Source organism: Pelodiscus sinensis, chromosome 2, assembly GCF_049634645.1.
Source record: "Pelodiscus sinensis isolate JC-2024 chromosome 2, ASM4963464v1, whole genome shotgun sequence".
Lineage (NCBI taxonomy): Eukaryota > Metazoa > Chordata > Testudines > Trionychidae > Pelodiscus > Pelodiscus sinensis.
The window spans coordinates 40,557,346-40,576,252 of record NC_134712.1 but is presented as its reverse complement, the minus strand read 5'-3'; the positions used below and the strand labels follow the sequence as shown (position 1 = coordinate 40,576,252).

At 40.8% G+C, this 18,907-nt stretch overlaps 1 protein-coding gene across 4 annotated transcripts in view; it reads right to left on the bottom strand.

Annotated features, from left to right (window-relative positions):
* The window catches only part of RAD54B (RAD54 homolog B), a 99,604-nt gene that overhangs the window by 40,371 nt on the left and 40,326 nt on the right, over window positions 1-18,907 (bottom strand). For all 4 annotated transcript variants that reach the window (XM_014571475.3, XM_006111004.4, XM_075920376.1 and 1 more), the window contains 2 exons: window positions 8,835-9,035; window positions 6,652-6,939 (listed from right to left, as the gene is read on the bottom strand). In XM_014571475.3, the coding sequence (XP_014426961.2) occupies window positions 6,652-6,939; window positions 8,835-9,035 (489 nt within the window). The remainder of the gene's footprint in view (window positions 1-6,651; window positions 6,940-8,834; window positions 9,036-18,907) is intronic.

The window sequence follows — 18,907 nt, the reverse complement described above, 5'->3', positions numbered from 1 at the left end:
TCTGTGTTCGGACGCTAAAAGCTGGTGTGGTGCCATTACTCTCTCTCGGCACACGGAACTGTGGGGAAGCTTTGTTGTCTCTCTCTGTTATTTGTGGGCGTAGTACTGACCTCTGAGGCTAACCCCAGGCCATAGTGCCCCATTCCGCCAGGCTGTCTCCAGGCGCCAGGACGTGGTGTTCTGCCGGGCTGGGGCAGGTGCCGGAAACCCCTGCGAGGCAGGTGGACCTTGAGTCCAGTGCTTCGCAACAAAAAGGGGGGGGACCAGTGCGAGCAGGTGAATTCTTGATTCGGTGACTCGCAGAGCGAGCAGGCGGATCCTGATTCAGTGACTCGCAGAGCAAGCAGGCGAATCCTGTTTCGGTGACTTGCAGAGCAAGCAGGCGGATTCTGATTCGGTGACTCGCAGAGCGAGCAGGCGGATCCTGATTCAGTGACTCGCAGAGCGAGCAGGTGGATCCTGATTCGGTGACTTGCAGAATATGGTGTAAGCAGGCGGACTTTGGTTCGGTGTCTTACAGAATTAAGCGCGCGCAGAAAATGGGGGTAGGTCAGTCTACAGGAATTCCAGTGCCTTTATGTTAAGTGTTTTCTGGTATAGGATCCTAATGAAGTCTGATATTAAGTGCCGGGTGTCTTAGGGCAGCGTCACTTAATAGAAACCCATGGGAACTAGACAATAAATAAAGATGCAGCTAAATGTGGAAACTATAGGAAAAATGTGAAAAAGGAGAAAAAATTGTGTGTGGAAAATGAGTATGAATGTAATGAGTGAAGAATGAATGCCGTTGCATAGGTCTGAGACTTGAGCTGATCCCAGCTGCACCAGGGCTCTCCCACGAGGGAGCTCTGAACGCAAGGGGGGGGGTCAGCTGAACCTCGAGACTCAGCGGATATGTGAGGGAGTGACGACTCCCCTTATTTCATGAGCTGCTAAGGTCTGACACTCTAGACCCGGCAGACTCTTTCTTTGGAGTGTGTAAAGTTAGTTTAAGTGGGGGTTAGTCTAAACACCCCCCACTCTGCCGAAAGGCACCCCTGTGTACTACATGTACGTGCATAATGGTCCAAGGACCTGTAAGCATTTAACAAATTGGAAAAGAGGAAAAATTAAAGCTATGAGGGATGAAAGTAAAGCTCAGAAAAGCAAAAATCCACCCTGCAGTAAGATAGGTAACTTAAAAGTTGCTGCAGCACCTCTGTGCCAAAATAACACATAAGAAGTGGGAAAAAAAAAAAGAAAATAAAATTCTCAGTTGGCACACCCATATCAACCAAGCTTAGGGGGAAAATCTGGCACAACATCACCCCTCTATCCCTCTTTATAACGCATACACAGATAGAGAGGAAACATGAAAAATAACTGAAAGGAATTAGCTCTTCCCTTTGAAAACACGGGCTCCTGTAACAAACTTGCCCGATCCAAAGCAAAACACAAAGTTTAAAATAAGTTTAATAGTTTAAAGAAAGTGTTCCTCCAAATCCTAAAGGGGAGGAAAAAAACAAACAAACCTGCTTTAAGAAATGACTCGTTTCTTGCAGCCTCTTCTAATCATCTTAGCAATGAAACAGTCAAGTTAAACATTTGGCTACAGATACTTTGTTAAAATCTATTAAAGAGAAAATAAGGAATTCTACTGAAACTTAATTGGTTAACCGCATAAAAGAATAGAATCTATACATTGTAAATTTGTAAAACCTGCACCCTAAGGGTTAAATGTGTCTTCCAAAGAACCTAATTATTGTTTAAAAAAATCCAAGCCCAGAAACTTCACAGTGTTTCTGGTCAAGGCTGAGCTGATAGCACTTTTGGCTTGCTTTCAGATCCAAGGTTGTGTGTGTCTGCAAACTGCCTGTCTGTTCTGGAAGGGGGGGGAGCACTGTCCCCCATAAGTAAGTCTGTAACATTGCATGTGATTCTTTTCAGGAAAGGAAAACCTTTTTGCTTGCTGGAATAGTAACTAGCAAGCACCTTGTTCTAAGAATTTCTGTAGCAGTAAATAAAATAAGCCTGGTCTGCAGTACAAGAGAAAAACTGAGGCATGCCACTGATAAGGAAAGCTAGCAGCTCAGAGGTAATTCAAGAGAGTGGAAGGTCACGAGTACCGATGAAGCTCTCTTGTTCTCAGAAAGTTACAGCTCACTCACCCATAGAAGTGGTAAGGAACTAGATGTAACTAGTTCCCCTAGCAGATCTTAGGCAGTATTTTAAGTTATAATGGGCCACCCCGACGGGGGTAGAAATGTTTTCTTTGTCTTTCAGATCATCAAGAAGCGCTAATATCATATGAAAATTAACCAAAGGAAAAAAAAAAACCATGGTTCTGTGTCATGACATAAGTTTGTGTTCTGTCCAGATTTGTCTTGTGTGTATCTTGATTGTGATATATGTATTTCAAACGTTGTGTGTACAATATTGTTGTTTTAATGAAAGAATAATTTAAGTCCCTTGAATAATCTTAACATTGTGCTTTATATAAATGGTTCTTGTCTTTATAATTTTAGTAAAGTTTTAGTAGCAGGCTATGCAGTTTGTACTGTCTGGAATGTAGCGGAATCTGCTCCTCTACCTGCTGTTTTTCCCTTCTGTCCTACCATCGCCAGCTCCTATGCCGTCTCTTTCAGAACTGGCCCTCCTGCAAGACCAAGCCCCAGAATCGGAAAAGCAGGAGTGGAGACTGGCAGGGTGCACTTTGCACCCAGACCACTTGTGGTGCAGCTCTGATGGCCACATTGTTGCCCCAGTGGTCTTGCTACCTCACCTTGCCCCCGTGCTCCCTAGATTGTCGCACGTTGGCAAAAGGGGGGATGGTAGCAATCCTAAAACAAAATTGGTTTGCTCCCAAATTCTCCCAAGCAGCCAAAGATTACTGTCTGGCTTGCCCTGTCTGCCAAGCCCACAACGTGGGTAAACCTGTAAAGACAGTTCCGGCAACCAGACCTCCGCCTTTGGGACCATTTCTGAATTTACAAATGGACTTTATTCAATTGCTTAAATGTCAATCTTTTGAATAATGTGCTGGTTATTGTTTGCTTGTTTTTGGGATGGGTAGAAGCTTATCCCTGCAGGAAACATGATGACATCACAGTAGCTAAGAAACTTCTAAATCATTACATCCCATCATGGGGAATACACCTTGTGATCTCCGGTGATAAAGGTACCCACTTTACTGGGCAAATTGTTCAAAAAAAACTAGAGAAGTACTACTCTCCCAGACAAGCACTGCACTGTGCACGACACCTGGAGAGCGCAGAAACAGTAAAAAGATGAAACAGGATTTTAAAGAACGAACTTGCTAAAATATGTGAGAACTCTGGCTTAACATAGATAGTAGCACTCCAGATTGCCCTAATGAGCATGAGAGCCACTCCTAATCAGAAAACTGGACTCAGTCCACATGAAATTGCATGTGGCCAACCTATGAGACTGTAAAGTAGCCCAGAAATTAACCTGGCTGATGCCACACTTGTTAAAGGAAGCATAGTCAAGAATTGTCAGGAACTTATGAGGTGTGTACAGTCTTATCATTTACAGGTTAAGGACGCCTTCCAGGAGGCCCCAACTGAGCTATGCCTTAAACTACAACCAAGAAACTGGGTTTGCGTGAAAGTTCACCAGCGGAAGACTGCCCTGGAACCCAGGTGAAAGTGTCCCTACCAAATCCTTCTGACCACCCATACTGCTGTAAAGTGCGAAGGATTGCCCACCTGGATTCACACATCTCACTGCAAACCCGTCCTGGCCCCTACAGAAGTCGGCCCCAATAAGGAGCACCGCAGACCTGGTACCGGAGACCCAGGTCCAGAAGCAGATGGGAATCACCACAGACCTGGTACCAGAAACCCAGGTCCAGAAGTAGACGAGGATCAGCACAGGCTTGGTACCGGCAATCCAGGCCCAGAAGCAGACGAGCCTGAGAGACCAAGGCTAAGGTACCAGCTGCGGCCCAAAAGAACCTGCCAGCGATAGGTGAAGCAAACTACGAAGTCCTGAAGAACAGCCAGCATGAGGCTGGACAAACAATTCATGTTAAGCTTATGCTTAATCTTGTTTTTAATACCTAGCCGTTAACACCTATATGGTTCAAATGTATTTATGCTTTTAATGAACCAAGTTTCCCAAGAATTTAATTCTACAGGTTGCTGGATATGTGCTCACAGTACTGTACATTCAGAAAGAGGCATCCCAATAATTCCAGTCCCACTAAACATCACTCAAATGAATGGCACACTGTTTAGTAAACTAAGCCAAATGATACTTGGCAGGATAAAAGGTTTACTAACCCAGGGTATATCCGCCTAGCCTTGACCCCAATTGGAAAGTACTGCTAGACATGTAACGGTTCAGGAGCCAGGGTGAGAAAAAGCCAAACCGAATGGCCCTAGACTATGTCCTAGCTAGTAAGAGCGGGGTTTGTGCCTTAGTAAGAAGAGAATGCTGTGGGTATATTTCTGACACCAGCAAAGAAGTAGAGGAAGATGCCTCAGAGATTGAAAGAACTGTGGAACGCCTAAAGCAAGGGGAAGACTGGACCCTCTGAGCTTAGTTGGGAGGCTGGTTTGGACATGTGGGAACTTGGATTTTGCAAGGTGTAGTTTTAGTATTGGCTATATTCTTTTGTGCTTATTTTTGTTTCTTGCTAATCAAATGCTGTATTTCTTGTATTCTAGAAAACACAAGATAGACCCTTACCAAAGGGAATGTGGAACTCATGATGTTAAAATAGGATGAGCAGAGAAAGGAACAAGAAATGTACATAAATACTTTAATTGAAAATGGAGGTATAAAATGGTTTCAAGGTTAGCCTTTAAAAGGCTAAAAGGGGGGAGTTGTAGAAGCTGTAGAAACCATTTTCATATTTAGCTAGAAGCCATCTTGTATATCAGAAACCATTTCAGCTTTTCTCTCAAGCACGTAGACCAGAGTGAACTTTCTGTCACCCCGTGAGAAGAGGCCTACAGGATGGGCTATTGGTATGTGTTAATTGGGCTGGTTGGGACAGGAGATGTACTCCCTCGCACCTGTCCGCCATCTTGTTGATAAGGCTTTGTTTTTCCAAATTTAATTGAGGATTTCTGTAATTGGATGCCCTGACGTCAGACTGTTTGGTTAAGGGTATAAAGATACTAGGATTGATTGTATTAGTAGCCTTACTGGGTCTGGCTCTGCTGTGACCACGTTTGGCTCATGCTGTGCTTTATTAATTAATAAAGCTGCTTGTTAGCTGCCTAAACACAGAGGAGCGTGTTTTTGCTTCGACAAGGGTTCTGAGTACTTTCTACTTCCATGGGTGTTGAGAGACTCAGCTTGAGGCAGACACTCAAATTCATCACATGATTAGTCCCCAAGACACAGAAAATTGGAGAAAAACTCAGATCTCAAAATGCAGCCAACTCTGTGGCTGAAAATAGCAGCACCACACAGCAATGTAGGGCTGAATGTGGATATCTTGAAACCACAACAAGGTATTCTGGGAGACAGAACATAATAAAGCTGGAATTAGACCAGAACACTGGTCTATTAACAATTCTATTATTACATGTGCCGTAAGATGATAACATGTGGTTAGACCTTATTATTATTTATTTGTATAAGTCTAGGGTAGTAGGCAAGTTATAGAGGTAGAAAGACATGGTAGCCCACCTTGAAGACCTTATAATCTTAGGAGATAACACACAAAGGATAGCAATGGGATGAGGTTTAACAAACTGCAGTGTGAATGCTAAGTTGTGATTTAGGTGCATTTTAAAATTAAAATTATGAATAATTTAGTTTGATAACACTTCAATAAAGTTGGTGTTTTTCTCTCTTCTGAAACAGGATGCTGCTGTCTCCAAAATATTGTCTCTAGCCAGCAGACTGCACTACAGGTTCTAAAAACAAATGGAAGATATGAATCCTCTAAATATTCAACACTACTTCCTGCACTTACAGATGTTCACTAGGGCTCTCCCATACAAGTACTCTCCCAGTATGATTCTCTTTAACATGTAGAATTTAATGGGATGACAGCACAAAGTTACTATAATGTTGTGGTACAGAACTTCTTCCCTGCAGTAGGTGTCATTGAACTTGACCTATTAGTTATTTTTTGTGTTTGCACATAGGTGACTATGGGGGATCAGACTCCACTGGAAGCAATTCTTCTAACTTTGTTTAACTCCTTAGCCCCTACACCACGCTGGTGTCGTCCGCCAACACTCCATTAAACTTGGTAGAAAGTTAGAACTTTTCTAGAATATTTGGTATTTGTCAGTTCCTCTTTTCAGTACATTCATTTTTCTTCACTAGTCTATTTTTGGAACCATTCTGATTTAAACAATTTTCATAGCCATCACAAATATTTATAAAGAACTGCCTATATAACACACTATGGTATATGGATTCTTTTAGGATACATTCTCAATTGTCAGTGACACAGCCTCCAATCTCTTGCTTTACAGAACATCTGCTACTTGTAGAACAGAAGCCTGTTCTGGTGTTACTGATTAAACTTGATTTTTCACTGGATTACCCATAGATTCTCATTCAGCACTTGGATAGAGAACATCAAAACCTTGGTTATGCATTGAGCTTGCTTGCTTTTTTTTTTTTTTTTTTAAACTAAAGGACAGTGGATGGTTAAATAAATAACAGAATTTTAAAGCTTACTTGAAGCATCTGGATCATGGCGAGGTTTGTAGTTCTGGGAATCTTTAAGTAGATTTTGTTTAGTACTTGGATTGCAGAGATTTTTTAATGGGCAACAGAATGGCTTCAGGGAACATTGTGAAGAAGCAGTTGGAACTATGGATGAAGTTCCTACATCATTCTGAAAACACTTGCCACTGTTAAACTCCTCTGCTGAAATTATAACCATCACTTCAATTTCTTTTCCTCCAATTATCAGTGTTTGACCTTCACCAAGACTTTCAAGGTCTTTAGATTTATATCCAGTACCTAAAATAATAATTCATATTTAGCAGTTAATTAAGCAACACAGTAGGCATCACTCCCTTAATATCAATATTCAACTGCAGGAAATGAAAACAGAAATGTCAACAAAATCTTTAATAATTAAGTATATGAATTTGAATAACCTTTCATACTAAGATGACAAAATAGCAACAAGGTTTGTCATTCAAGCAAATCACAATACCAAGAAAAAAACTGAAGTGTACCAATATCATCTGGAAATTGTTGTACTGAATATTTTCAAAACTGCTGTGACTTATCTTTGTATAACTGAATACAAGCATGTATTTAGATCTTAGAATACATAAGAACCATTTTAACCATCTTAGAATAGCCAAACTACTTCCACAGAATAGACCACATCTTGAACAGATTGTTTCACTGGCTATTCCATTCCTCTCCTCCTCACTCATTATCACAAGAGCCATCCCATCCCCCTGTTCCATATGCAACCTCTCAATATGCCTGTGGCAATCATGGCAATGGCTTATATGGAAAAAGTTAAAAATAATATACTTTAGCTGCCATTTAATGCAATTTAGCAGATGGATATGGGGAAAGCCCGCACCACGTGACCAGTCAGCAATCTGCGACAATAAGCTAGTACTGTGTGTACCACTAGTAATAGGTGGGGAAAGTATGTAAGAATTCAGTTTGGTTCTGACAAGAAAGTGCAGCTATTCCAATTTTCAGACTATAATATTCTCTCAAGTAAACTGAAGTGGTTGCTGGAGCCTAGAGAAACTGGCATCCATGTCATGGCTACTTCAAGCCAGGGCTAAGCATAATGTTTCTGGGCCCAGTACAAACTTATAACATGGGCCTTCTCCCACACATACCACAATTTGCCACCTGGCAAATTAAAGTGCCAAGGAGTAGCAACGTTTGCACCACTAGGGTTGCAACAAATTACTAGGTCATCTCTGTCTTACATTCAAATACAAGTATATTTTGTAGAAACACATAGTAAAATTGTAGTTTCTTACTAAATAGTCTACTTTGGCTTTGCTGGCAACTTAAATTGTTGCTTGTTTTTCAGGCAAAAATTTTGAGCTGATGAAAACCTGTAGCTTACAAGCCTTATTTTTTATTTTTAATATAAAATCAAAATACATCTTACAGTAGCTGATGCCAAGATTGGAAAGACTAAAATTTTCTGCATCAACAACTTTGGCTTGCTTTTCAGGCAAAGACAGTATTTATTGCTATTTCACTGTACCTGAAAAGTGCAGCTCCAATCTCACCCACTCAACAGACCTCTGATCAGAGTATATACAAATAATCCTGCTTCCTCTACCACAAATTTGTCCCTGGTACAAACCCACTTTCCTAGTGCATTATTTGAGCGGCTGACATCAACAAGGCCCAGTGCCTCTATTTTGACAGTTCTGCTAATCTGGTCAACCCTTCTTTTCTAGCCCCTCTCCTTGGACTGGGAGCTCAATGCTTTTGTACCTGATGTAACTCAGGTTATGTCTACAATGACAATTGAATGACAAAACTTTTGTTATTCAGAGGTGCTAAACCCTCTCTCCCCTGTCCGCCAAAAACAAAAGTTTTGCCTCAGCAAGTGCCAGTATGAAAGTGTGATGTCAGGAGGAACACTCACTAACCTGGGAAAGAATTCTCTGTAGTGAGATTCCTTCCCATCTATTTCCCATCAATAACTGTCATATTTGCAGCTACCAATCACAGATGAGCTACATCTCTTCATAGCCAATGTCATCTTACCATCCCCTCCATAACCTTATCAAGCTCAGTCTTGATGCCAATTAGTTTTTTGCCCTCTCTGCTTCTCTTGGAGTTTTTTGCTCCCATTCTACACACACATTATTTTTAGGCCAACATTTAAGCAACAGCTACATGTAAATCTATAATACCTCTTCCAATGTCTTTGCCTTCCATATCTTTCAGTATCACAGACTTTCCCTTTGCAATAAGAACAGCATCACCTTCCCATTTCTTGTGTTTTTTCTTTGAAGCTTTACACCACACAACACTAAAGTACTTTGCAAGGTAGTCACATTCATCTTCCTCTTCCTTGTGTCTTGCTATTTCTGGTGTTGGTTTGAGCATTAGGTCTAAAAAGAAGCAAAATCACTACGAGTATTAAAAGATTTCTGTTGATGTAGAAAAATTTTAAAAAGCCAACACTATCATCAAAAGTGATCTGTGCATTTTCAGCTATACAAACATAAGATGTCACAGTTCCTGTTCTGAGCAGCTTACAATGTAATTGAAATAGAGGCAACATAATTCAGGTTTAAAACAATGGTGGCAAGCTCAAAGGGGCATTACTTTTATGAAATACTGGGTGGAAAGTCCATGATTTAAGGAAAGATTTTCAAGTAAGAAGCCAGTTACTTAATCCATGAAAGAGAGATCATTCCAGGTGGAAAACGGAAGAGACAGTTGGTGAAGGACGCAAAGAAAGTCTTTGAAATCACAAAGCAGTGAGAGGAAGAGAAGAAGAAAATGAGAGTATGGCTTCAGAGGAAGAGAAGATGAGCAATGCCTTGAAATTGAAGATGGAAACAGATAACACCATGCAGAAGCAACATAGGGTAGGCAAGTGAATGGATCCACAAATAAAGCCAAAAGAATTAATTCCAAATAACTATCAGTATAGTTTTAGAAAACCTGAAAACAGTTAGAAAATAAATCTGTTTTACATTACCAGTTGAAAGAATATTTCACCCACTTTCTTTGTTACATGTTAAAAACATTACCCTAAAATCCGGAAAAATAGCAGCATCACTTGAGATTGCAGAAAACTAAATGTTTCTACCTATAAATTGTTATTTGGCAACATTACAATTTATATCTATAATCAATGCAAGTATTGGCTGAATATAACTGGGTTAATAACTTCAAGGATTCTCAGAATTGCAAGCAACAGTTGTCTATACTATTGAATAAAGACAAAAATCAAATGCATTCCATAAGTTACCAGTCTAGCATGAGTCAAGTAACTGTAGAGCAAGTCTGCAGAATTATGTGAAGGAAAATCTGAAACATTCCTTTTTAGCAAAGCACATGTGCACAACATCAAAGTGAGAATCAGACTAATTTTCATGAAAATACCCTTGCATGCTGGTCAAGGCTTAATCAGCTTGTTCCTTTGATTCCATCTGGATTCAGCACTATACTGAATTGAACATTGCTCATGCAAAAGACTAACTCTTCAAATGTTACTCGGAAACAACAAATATAAAATTGCACCTATAATAATGATCTGAGAAAAAGGGAAATCAAATAACCTGATCACCACTTCTAATGCTAATTGTTTAAAAATCCAAAACATGAAATGAACTGTCTAAAATTAATGTAAATTATCAGATGATTATTAATTTTACTGTTAATAAAATGGTATGTATGCAAGATATTTTATTTATTGATAGAGATTTTTATGCCACAGCACGGTACAAATTTCAGCCTCACTTCTGTAAAGAGATTCAGTCCAATGGAGCTGTGCGTGCGTCCAGAGTTCCTGAAGTAAACTGAACTCCACAAGTGAATCATTTTTCTTGTTTAATATATATCTGACTAAAAGAAAAAAAAACACTCCTCTTTTTCACCTGAAAATAACGGGAGAATTTATTGTTGATGGAGTGTGGAAATTTGACAGACACAAGAATAAATCCTTGCACTTTTGCAAAAAATACCAAAGAACTATCTGTAGCCAGAAGTAATCAGGATGCTGGTGGATTTAGGTTTTTTGTTTCGCAGTTACAGCAGTACAGTGCCTTTATGATGCTGGAGCACTGGTTCAGTACCATCAGAGGAAAGAATGCCACATACCTTACCAACACAACTTCCTGCAGCTGTTTTAGAAAAGAATTGCAGATGCATTCAGCACTTAAATACTATGGTAATGGGACAGAAAAAACTCTTAAGATAATGAAATAAAACCAAAGGACTGAACTTACTTGGTTTCAAATTCCTAACTTTAAAGTGAATCACAAAGCAAATGTACAATTGCCATCTCTATGGCTGTGGAACAGATAGTGTTTTAATGAGCAGATTTCAACTCCTCTTTTCTCGATTTTTAAATGTATATACCTGCAAGAACTGGAGTCTTGTCAGCCGAATGTCCTTCACAAAAGGAAAGGCATCTTCAAGTGGGTGAACAATTCTTCCCCTCTTTTACATAGCCCTCACAAATAAGTTCACAGAGCCTTAATGTTCATCTTATGGTCACTATTTTTTACACTTTTTATTCTACTTAAAATTTACATAGGGATTCTTGATGTGAACAGCCAGCTAATTAGCTGCCAGGACAATATTAATTACTCAAATACTTATTGTATATACCTAATGTAGAGCACTAAGGAAAACAAAACAGGTTGTGATGATAATTTAGGGAGCTATTAGCTATTCAAAATGAGATTTTTGCAGCTAACAGTTCTTGAAGTAATTTGCCTCAGAGTGAAGAAAGCCAGATAATAGCATCTGGTATGCCAACCACATGCTCAGCCAGAAAACTAAAGATTAAGTAAAACATTATCTTGCTGTGAGTCATTCCCCAAGTCAGCCTTCTGAATCATAACTGCAGTTTACATATACAAAATAGCTGGGATGGATAACTTTCTATTGGGCACATAATAGTCTCATTATTACCATTACAGCATAGTGCTAGGTCAAAATATCAAGGTATTTGGCTTTGTTTTGCAAAAAAAATTAATGCTTTTAAAATAAGATTACCAGATTAAAAATCATTAGATATCCCCAAAATATTCTTATATGTATGGCTGTTAATGCCAGAGGCTACTAGATCTGCAAGAAGCTTTGCGTTGTCCATGCAGAACATCAGCATATGGTAAGACAGAGAGTGACCCTTTAAAGTCTGCTATAGCAGCGACCACATGAGATTTTACTGCATGAAAAACTGGTGCACCGTACACTCACCCTAGCATTCCATGTACTTACAAGCTGTTTAGACAACAATATTTTCTTTACACCATCAATGGCATTTTTTATTGGTATTCTACCTTCTATTCAATTTGGAAAATATGAATAATAGAAGATTAGGGTTGGAGGAGACCTCAGAATTTCATCTAGTCCAAACCTCAGCTCAAAGCAGGACCAATTTGCCAACAGCTTGCCCTAGAAGAAAAGGTCAATAAAGAAGCCATCCAAGGAGGCAAGAGTGGTGGCAGAAAAAGTGGCCAATCAAGGACCAAGAAGGTAGCTGAAGAACAGAGTTGTGGTCACTATCTCTGGAGCCTTCAAGGTATGCAGACCGTGAGGGAGGCAGGTGAACAGGCAGGCTGGCAGTCACCATCTCCAGGAGGGAAAGCCCTGAAGACAACCACTCTCAACCAGCGTGGGGAAACAGATTCAAAGACAGACTAAGAGAGGCATTACAGAGGGCACTGAGATAGGCCCTGTAAAGGGTGTACTCCAGAAGGGGTTTGATTCACACAGGGTGTGACTCAGCTGAAGGGCTGAGTTACCCAAGAAGCTTTCAGCTTCAAACAGAAAAGTGCAGGCACGTGCGCTTGTCCAGACACGTGGTCTCAGCGGCTGAGTGCCACCCCGTTAAAATACCACTTAGCATTTTCTAAAGATGTGCTACTTATTACAACGTTGATGGAGATTTTGGGGCGGGCATCCCCCCAAACTATTAAAAAGCAGGCCCATTGGTGAGTTAGAAAAAGACACGTCTTCATAGTTTCCAGGAACCCAAAAGAAGTAAAGCAAAGAGTAAGTAGGCAAGTAGGGAATATCTACTTTAGGGAGTTGTGGTTTGTTTTCCCCAGTGATAAACTTTGATTATCCTGAATAATATTGACTCGGAATTAACAATGACCCATTAACGTTTCTAGTCTATATTTTTAAAGAGCATTTATCAACAAAATATGCCCTCTGAAGTGGGCAGGAAACACAAACTATTCCTAGTCTGTCTAAATAATTTAAACATGCCTGCTTAAAATTCAGGAGATTATCCTGGAAAAGGGCATATGGAAAATGATTGTTTTTTAAGCATTTGCATGTTATGAAGGAATGGTTAACTTACAGACTTGCTGATGACATTACTGGAGGGGAAGGAGTAGTAGTTCCAAACTAAGTTACATAAATATGATTTACATAAATGTAATCCATTTAATATTTCAAGCAGAAAAATAACACGTAGGGCCAAAATGCAAAGCTTGTGCATGAGTTATAACTTGCACCAGGAAAGCACACTGTGCCGGGGGAAAGAAATTCATAACTGTGGAAGATAAATGGTGGTTACTGTGCTGTCCTTGCTTGTCTAGACTGCAGGAAAATGAAAGCAGTTTTAAATTACAGGAGCTTCAATACAAATTTATAAACATGAACTTCTGTAGATAACCACAGACGTGCGCTATGTGGGACAGGCTGTATTTTGTATCAGTCCTGCCCATTTTGGGAGCTAAACTGTCTGCTTGTCGATGGAGGCAAGGAGATGTAGCAGCTTTTGACCAACAGAGTCAGATTTCCAGTGCAATTCCCAAGGAATCAAATCTTACACCTTTCACACCAATGTAAATTCTTCCACTGACATTTGTTTCACAGATGACTTTAGTTCTACTTATCTAGATGTCTTTTTATTTATTTAATTTGTCTCTTTACAGTACATAACAGTTTTAAATTTGCCATCCAACCCCCCTATTATAAACTCTTTATAGGGTTCATTGGCATGTTAAGGGTTAAAATAGCTCAAGTTAAAACATATACTTAAAATAATTTCTGGACTTTTGCTAAAGTTACTTTCAGTACAGTACTTATTTTTGCATCTTAGAAATGGATTTATAAACTGCCTTCTTTAAAATCTGAATTAATTTAAACTACAGTAATTTATCCTAAAATATTGGTGTTAAGGACAAATTTTATCATCTAACACTGTGCTGAATACTAATACATATGCCACTAAAAATAATTCAAATAGTAAGCAACCCAATTAACTGACAGTTGTTCCCATACATAAGAGGACTGCCCCAACTACAACTTTTTAATTCCTCTAACTTCCCTACTGAGTTCTCTGTTCTAGAAGTTTTATGGCATGGACTATAGTTGGAACTAGGAATGTTAAATATAGTTTAATCAACTAATCGACTAGTCGATGGATTTTCCATTGACTAGTCGATTAGTCAAACAGGCTCTTAATAGATTTAAAAAGCAGAGTTGTGGTATCTGGGACTGGGTGCAAGTTGGGAATCAGCGCCTGGTCCCCGCTACTCATCTGCTCCCTGCAGAGACAGTGATGGGGGGAACCAGCTTTTAAACTGGCTCCCTCCAGCACCTGTTCCCCCTGCCCTTGCTGCCTCCTGTTAGAGGCAGCAAGGTGAGGGGAAAAAGACTAGTTGAGGAACTAATCGACTATCCAATAAGCTTTTGTTTATCAGATAGGAATGTAAGCAACTACTTGGAAGCAGGGAAGTATAACCCACAAAAAAATATTTGCAGCCTGCAGAGTACAGCAAGCCCCTGGACAATGTTAATGCTAACTTGCCATGTGACCAACTTATCAATCTTATTTTATTTTACACAGGTGCACATGGACACAATCTGTTAAAAGAACATTACTCTTATTGCTGCAAAGTCAAGCATTCAAACATTGGGGAATGCTAGAATGAAGGTTGCGTGTGCAACCTTAATTCAGTTTTCTTGGGCATATGGATTATGATAGACTTTAATTACACGGTCACATACTATTTTTAACACAGTTTACTTAATCAATGCACAGGATGGATCATGTTCACGTAATGAGCAGCTATTGAATATCTTGTTTTCTCTTTATTATTCTATGTAGAGCTCCATGCTTTATTTATTTCACACTATTTGAATCCTTCTCAAAGATAGAATTATTAAATTTCCTTTTTGGGCTTTTCTCATTACTACAATATCTCAGTGCTTCACAAGTCTCAAATGATTAGCTGTCACAACACAGCACATGTCCATTTTACTTCAGGTGATCTACAGGCAGTTCAATCCACAGGTAAATGAAGAGGTTTCAGAACCTCTCTGGACAATGGCTGAAGGACTGCTTGACCAAGTTGGCATCATATCTAGAATACTGAGATATAGCATAGTGAGCTGAAAATGTCTGTACTGATGATTGAGTTGTAGCTTTATAAACATCTGTTGTAGCTACTTGAGCCAAAAAAAAAAACAACAACAAAAAACCCACCACCCAAACCTTGAAAGCTGCTTGAGATTTTGTAGAGCAGGGGTGGGGAACCTTTTTTGGGTCGGCGGCTGCTGAACCACAGGAAAATTGGTCAGGGGCCGCATACAAGTGAGAAGCAAAAAAACAAAAACAAACCCACACTAACATGGCCCCTGACTGAGAAGGAGAAAGAACTCCTCACATTCCGCTCCCACACCAGAGCCTAGAGGGCCCAGCCTAGTAAATTGTGTGTGCTCCAGCCCTGCGGGAGAGTGGGGGCTAGAGCACCAGCGCAGACTCCTCAATCCTGAGGGCAGAGGGGGGCCATGAGCCTTGGAGGCTGGATCCAGGCAAGCTGAGGGTCACATCTGGCCCCAGGCCTGAGTTTCCCCACCCCTGTTTTAGAGTGCGCTACCATTCTGCTTGCAGATGATACATCTGCAATGTTAGTACAGATGTACTGAAGGACAAAATCCACAAAAAAATTATCTGCATCAAGACTGGAAAGCCTTTCATCCTGTCTGCAGCTGACATGAAAAGCTGTGATGATGATCTAAAAGACCCAGGTATGTCCAAAATAAAAAAGCCAACATCTTCTAATATCTAAGGTATACTCTTCTCATCCTTACAAGAATGGAGCTCAGAAAAGAAAGCTGATAAGAATATGGGTATGTCTAGACTACATGGCTCCGTCAACGGAGCCATGTAGATGAATTTACTAGACATGGGGAAATGAAATGGCAATTTAAATAATTGCCGCTTCATTTACATCAAAATGGCTGCCACGCTGTGCCGATCAGCTGTTTGGCGGCAAAGTGCGGTAGTTTTGATGCGCCACGGTCGACAAGGGAAGCCTTTGTTCACCACCCCCATATGCCTCGTGAAATGAGGTTTACCGGGGCAGTCAACAAAGGCTTCCCTTGTTGACCGTGGCGCATCCAGAGTACCGCGCTGTGCCACCAAACAGCTGATCGGCACAGCACAGCGGCCATTTTGATGTAAATGAAGCGGCAATTATTTAAATTGCCGTTTCATTTCCCTATGTCTAGTAAATTCATCTACATGGCTCCGTTGACAGAGCCATGTAGTCTAGACATACACTATGGCTCAAAAAAGGCAGAATGCTGATATTATTTAGTCTTAAATTTCAAATATGGGCATAAGTAAACACTGTGTATCGATATGCTCATAACTGTGTACAAGTGCTCATAACCAATGAAGAACCAAATGCTGGCAGAGCCACACCACTGAGGATCACACAAGCATGATCCTACCAAAGCAACACTCTGGCAAGAAGTAGAATGGGAAAATAGTCATTCAGCAACTTGTTCTTCCAAGACAGATACTTTCCTATTGTCAGAAATTCCAACATGCCCTGGAACAAAAGACCTGACACAAATTGCAAATAAGGTTATTTAAGGGGTAAGCCAGGTTTGAAAAATGAATCTCATGAAATGCAGAATGAGAGATAGCAGAGCTCACAAGTGAAAGGTCTGCTCAGACAATTTACCAGGCTGTTCTGAGTGTTACTGACATAAACACGCAGATCATTGTTGCAACCAATGTTATATGTTTGCAACAAATCTTGTACAAAGTAGACCAAGTGAGGTGTCTATAAAAAGCTTATGATTCACTGGTTCTGTTTATACTATTTATATGCATGAATCTTTTTTTTATTTAAAGTTATGAGCATTGGCTTTGTACTTTTATTTTGAATGTTAGATCTTGGAGTAACACCCACAAAACAGCTAGCCAGCATGTCTGGGAAAGGTTATTCAGGTTGACTTGCCCATCAAGAAACAATCAGCAGAAAATTAAGCATGAGAGGCACCTAACTACACTCAATGAACTTACCTGCAAACCGTCAATCTGGAATGTGGGTCATGCCAGCCACCGGCAAAGAACTGAATCATGCATGAACAGGTGACTTGCTCATGTGACTCCCAACTCCATCATGGGATATACTTTTACATAGCGAGAACAATGGGATTCCCTCCACATGGCTGAGGACATATGAAGAGATCCTGGAAATCCCTGTTTTGTCTTCACTCCTTCTCACCTTTAGAGAATCTTTACTACAAGCTAAAGCGCTGAATAAAGGACTAGTAGCAGATATACTCCAGATGTACTCCATTTGACTTAAAAAATAGTTACCGACCTTTCATATCTGTTGTTTTTCAAGATGTGTTGCCCATGTCCATTCCATTTAGGTGTGCACACGTAGTGTACACGATTGTCAGACTTTTTTTCTTCAGTGGTACGTGTTGGGCTGGCAGGGGCGGTGGCGCCTCCATATTAGCACATATATACCCCTGCTTGCCCTCTACTCTCTCAGTTCCTTCTTGCCGGAATGTTCCATAGAAAAGGAGATGGGTGGTATTTGGAATGGACATGAGCAACACATCTTGAAGAACAGTTACGAAAAGCAGTTAACTGTTTTTTCTTCAAGTGAATGCTCATGTCTATTCCATTTAGGTGACTCCCAAGCCAGAACACTGGAGGTGAGGTTGGAGACTAAATGGACAGCAATACAACTTTGCCAAATGCTGCATCATCCCTGGATTGCTGAGCTACTTCATAATGGTTTGTTAATGTGTGTACGGGTGACCAAGTGGCTGCCCTGTAGATATCCAGAATGGGCACCTGTGCCACAAAGGCAGCTGACGAGGCCTGGACTGTAGTGCAGTGGGCCATGAGAGCAAGAGCTAGTACTTGGGCCAGGTCATAACATGGTCTAATACAAGATGTAATGCAGAAAGAAATACACTAGGCTGAATCTGGAAGATCCCCTCCTCCCCCGCCCCTTCCCCCTTTCTGCTAGTAAGATGAATAGTTGGGGGGGACCTAGAAAATAATTTTATTATCTCTAAACAAAAAGCCAAAGCACATCAAGGTGTGTAGAGCTTGTTCTTTACCAGTGCTCTGTGGTTTCAGGTAGAACACTGGTAGGAAAATATCCTGGTTAAAATGGAACTGACACACCACTTAGGCAAAAAGGCCGGATGTAGGTGTAGTCTGACTTTATCTTTAAAGAAAAACAGTGTAAAGGGGCTCCTAGGTTAAATCTCAGAGCTCTGATACCTATCTGGTGGTTGTGATGGCTACAAAAAGGGTGACTTTTCCATGAAAAGTGCAATAAAGCGTACGTTGCCAATGACTCAAAGAGAGGTCCTATCAGTCTTTTGACGACGAGATTAAAGTCCCACGATGACAGAGGATGATGCACATGCAGGTAAAGCCTATATAACCCTTTCAAAAATGGCGTACTGACTTTTCCTGACTACCAGGGTGGAAAGCAGAGATAGCCGCACGGTCAACCCTAATTGAAGAAATGGACAGTCCCTTGTCCTAAGACACAATAGGTAGTCGAGAATAGCCAGGACTGGAGTTTCCACTGGGGGCATATCCCTCCAAGAAGACCAGGTGAAGAAATGCTTCCACTTTGCCAGATAAGTGGCTCTAGTGGAAGGTTTCCTACTAGCCAACAGTGCTTTCTGAACTGATTCAGAGCACTGATCTTCCAGCCCCGCTAACCACAGAGCTTCCAAGCCATGAGATGGAGGAACTGAAGGCTCGGGTGACAGAGCTGGCCATGGTCCTGATTTATTAAGTCTGGGAGCAGGAGAGGGGCTATGGGTTCTTCCACTGAGAGATCCAGAAGCACTGTGATTCAGGAGCAGGGCCACACTGGCACTACCAGGATCAGGGATGACTTGAATTCTCGCATCCTGAGGAACACTCTCTGAAGGGAAGAGGGGGACTCTAGGAATCAGGATGGCCAGGGCATCTGGAAGGGATCTCTCAGGGATCCCTGACTGA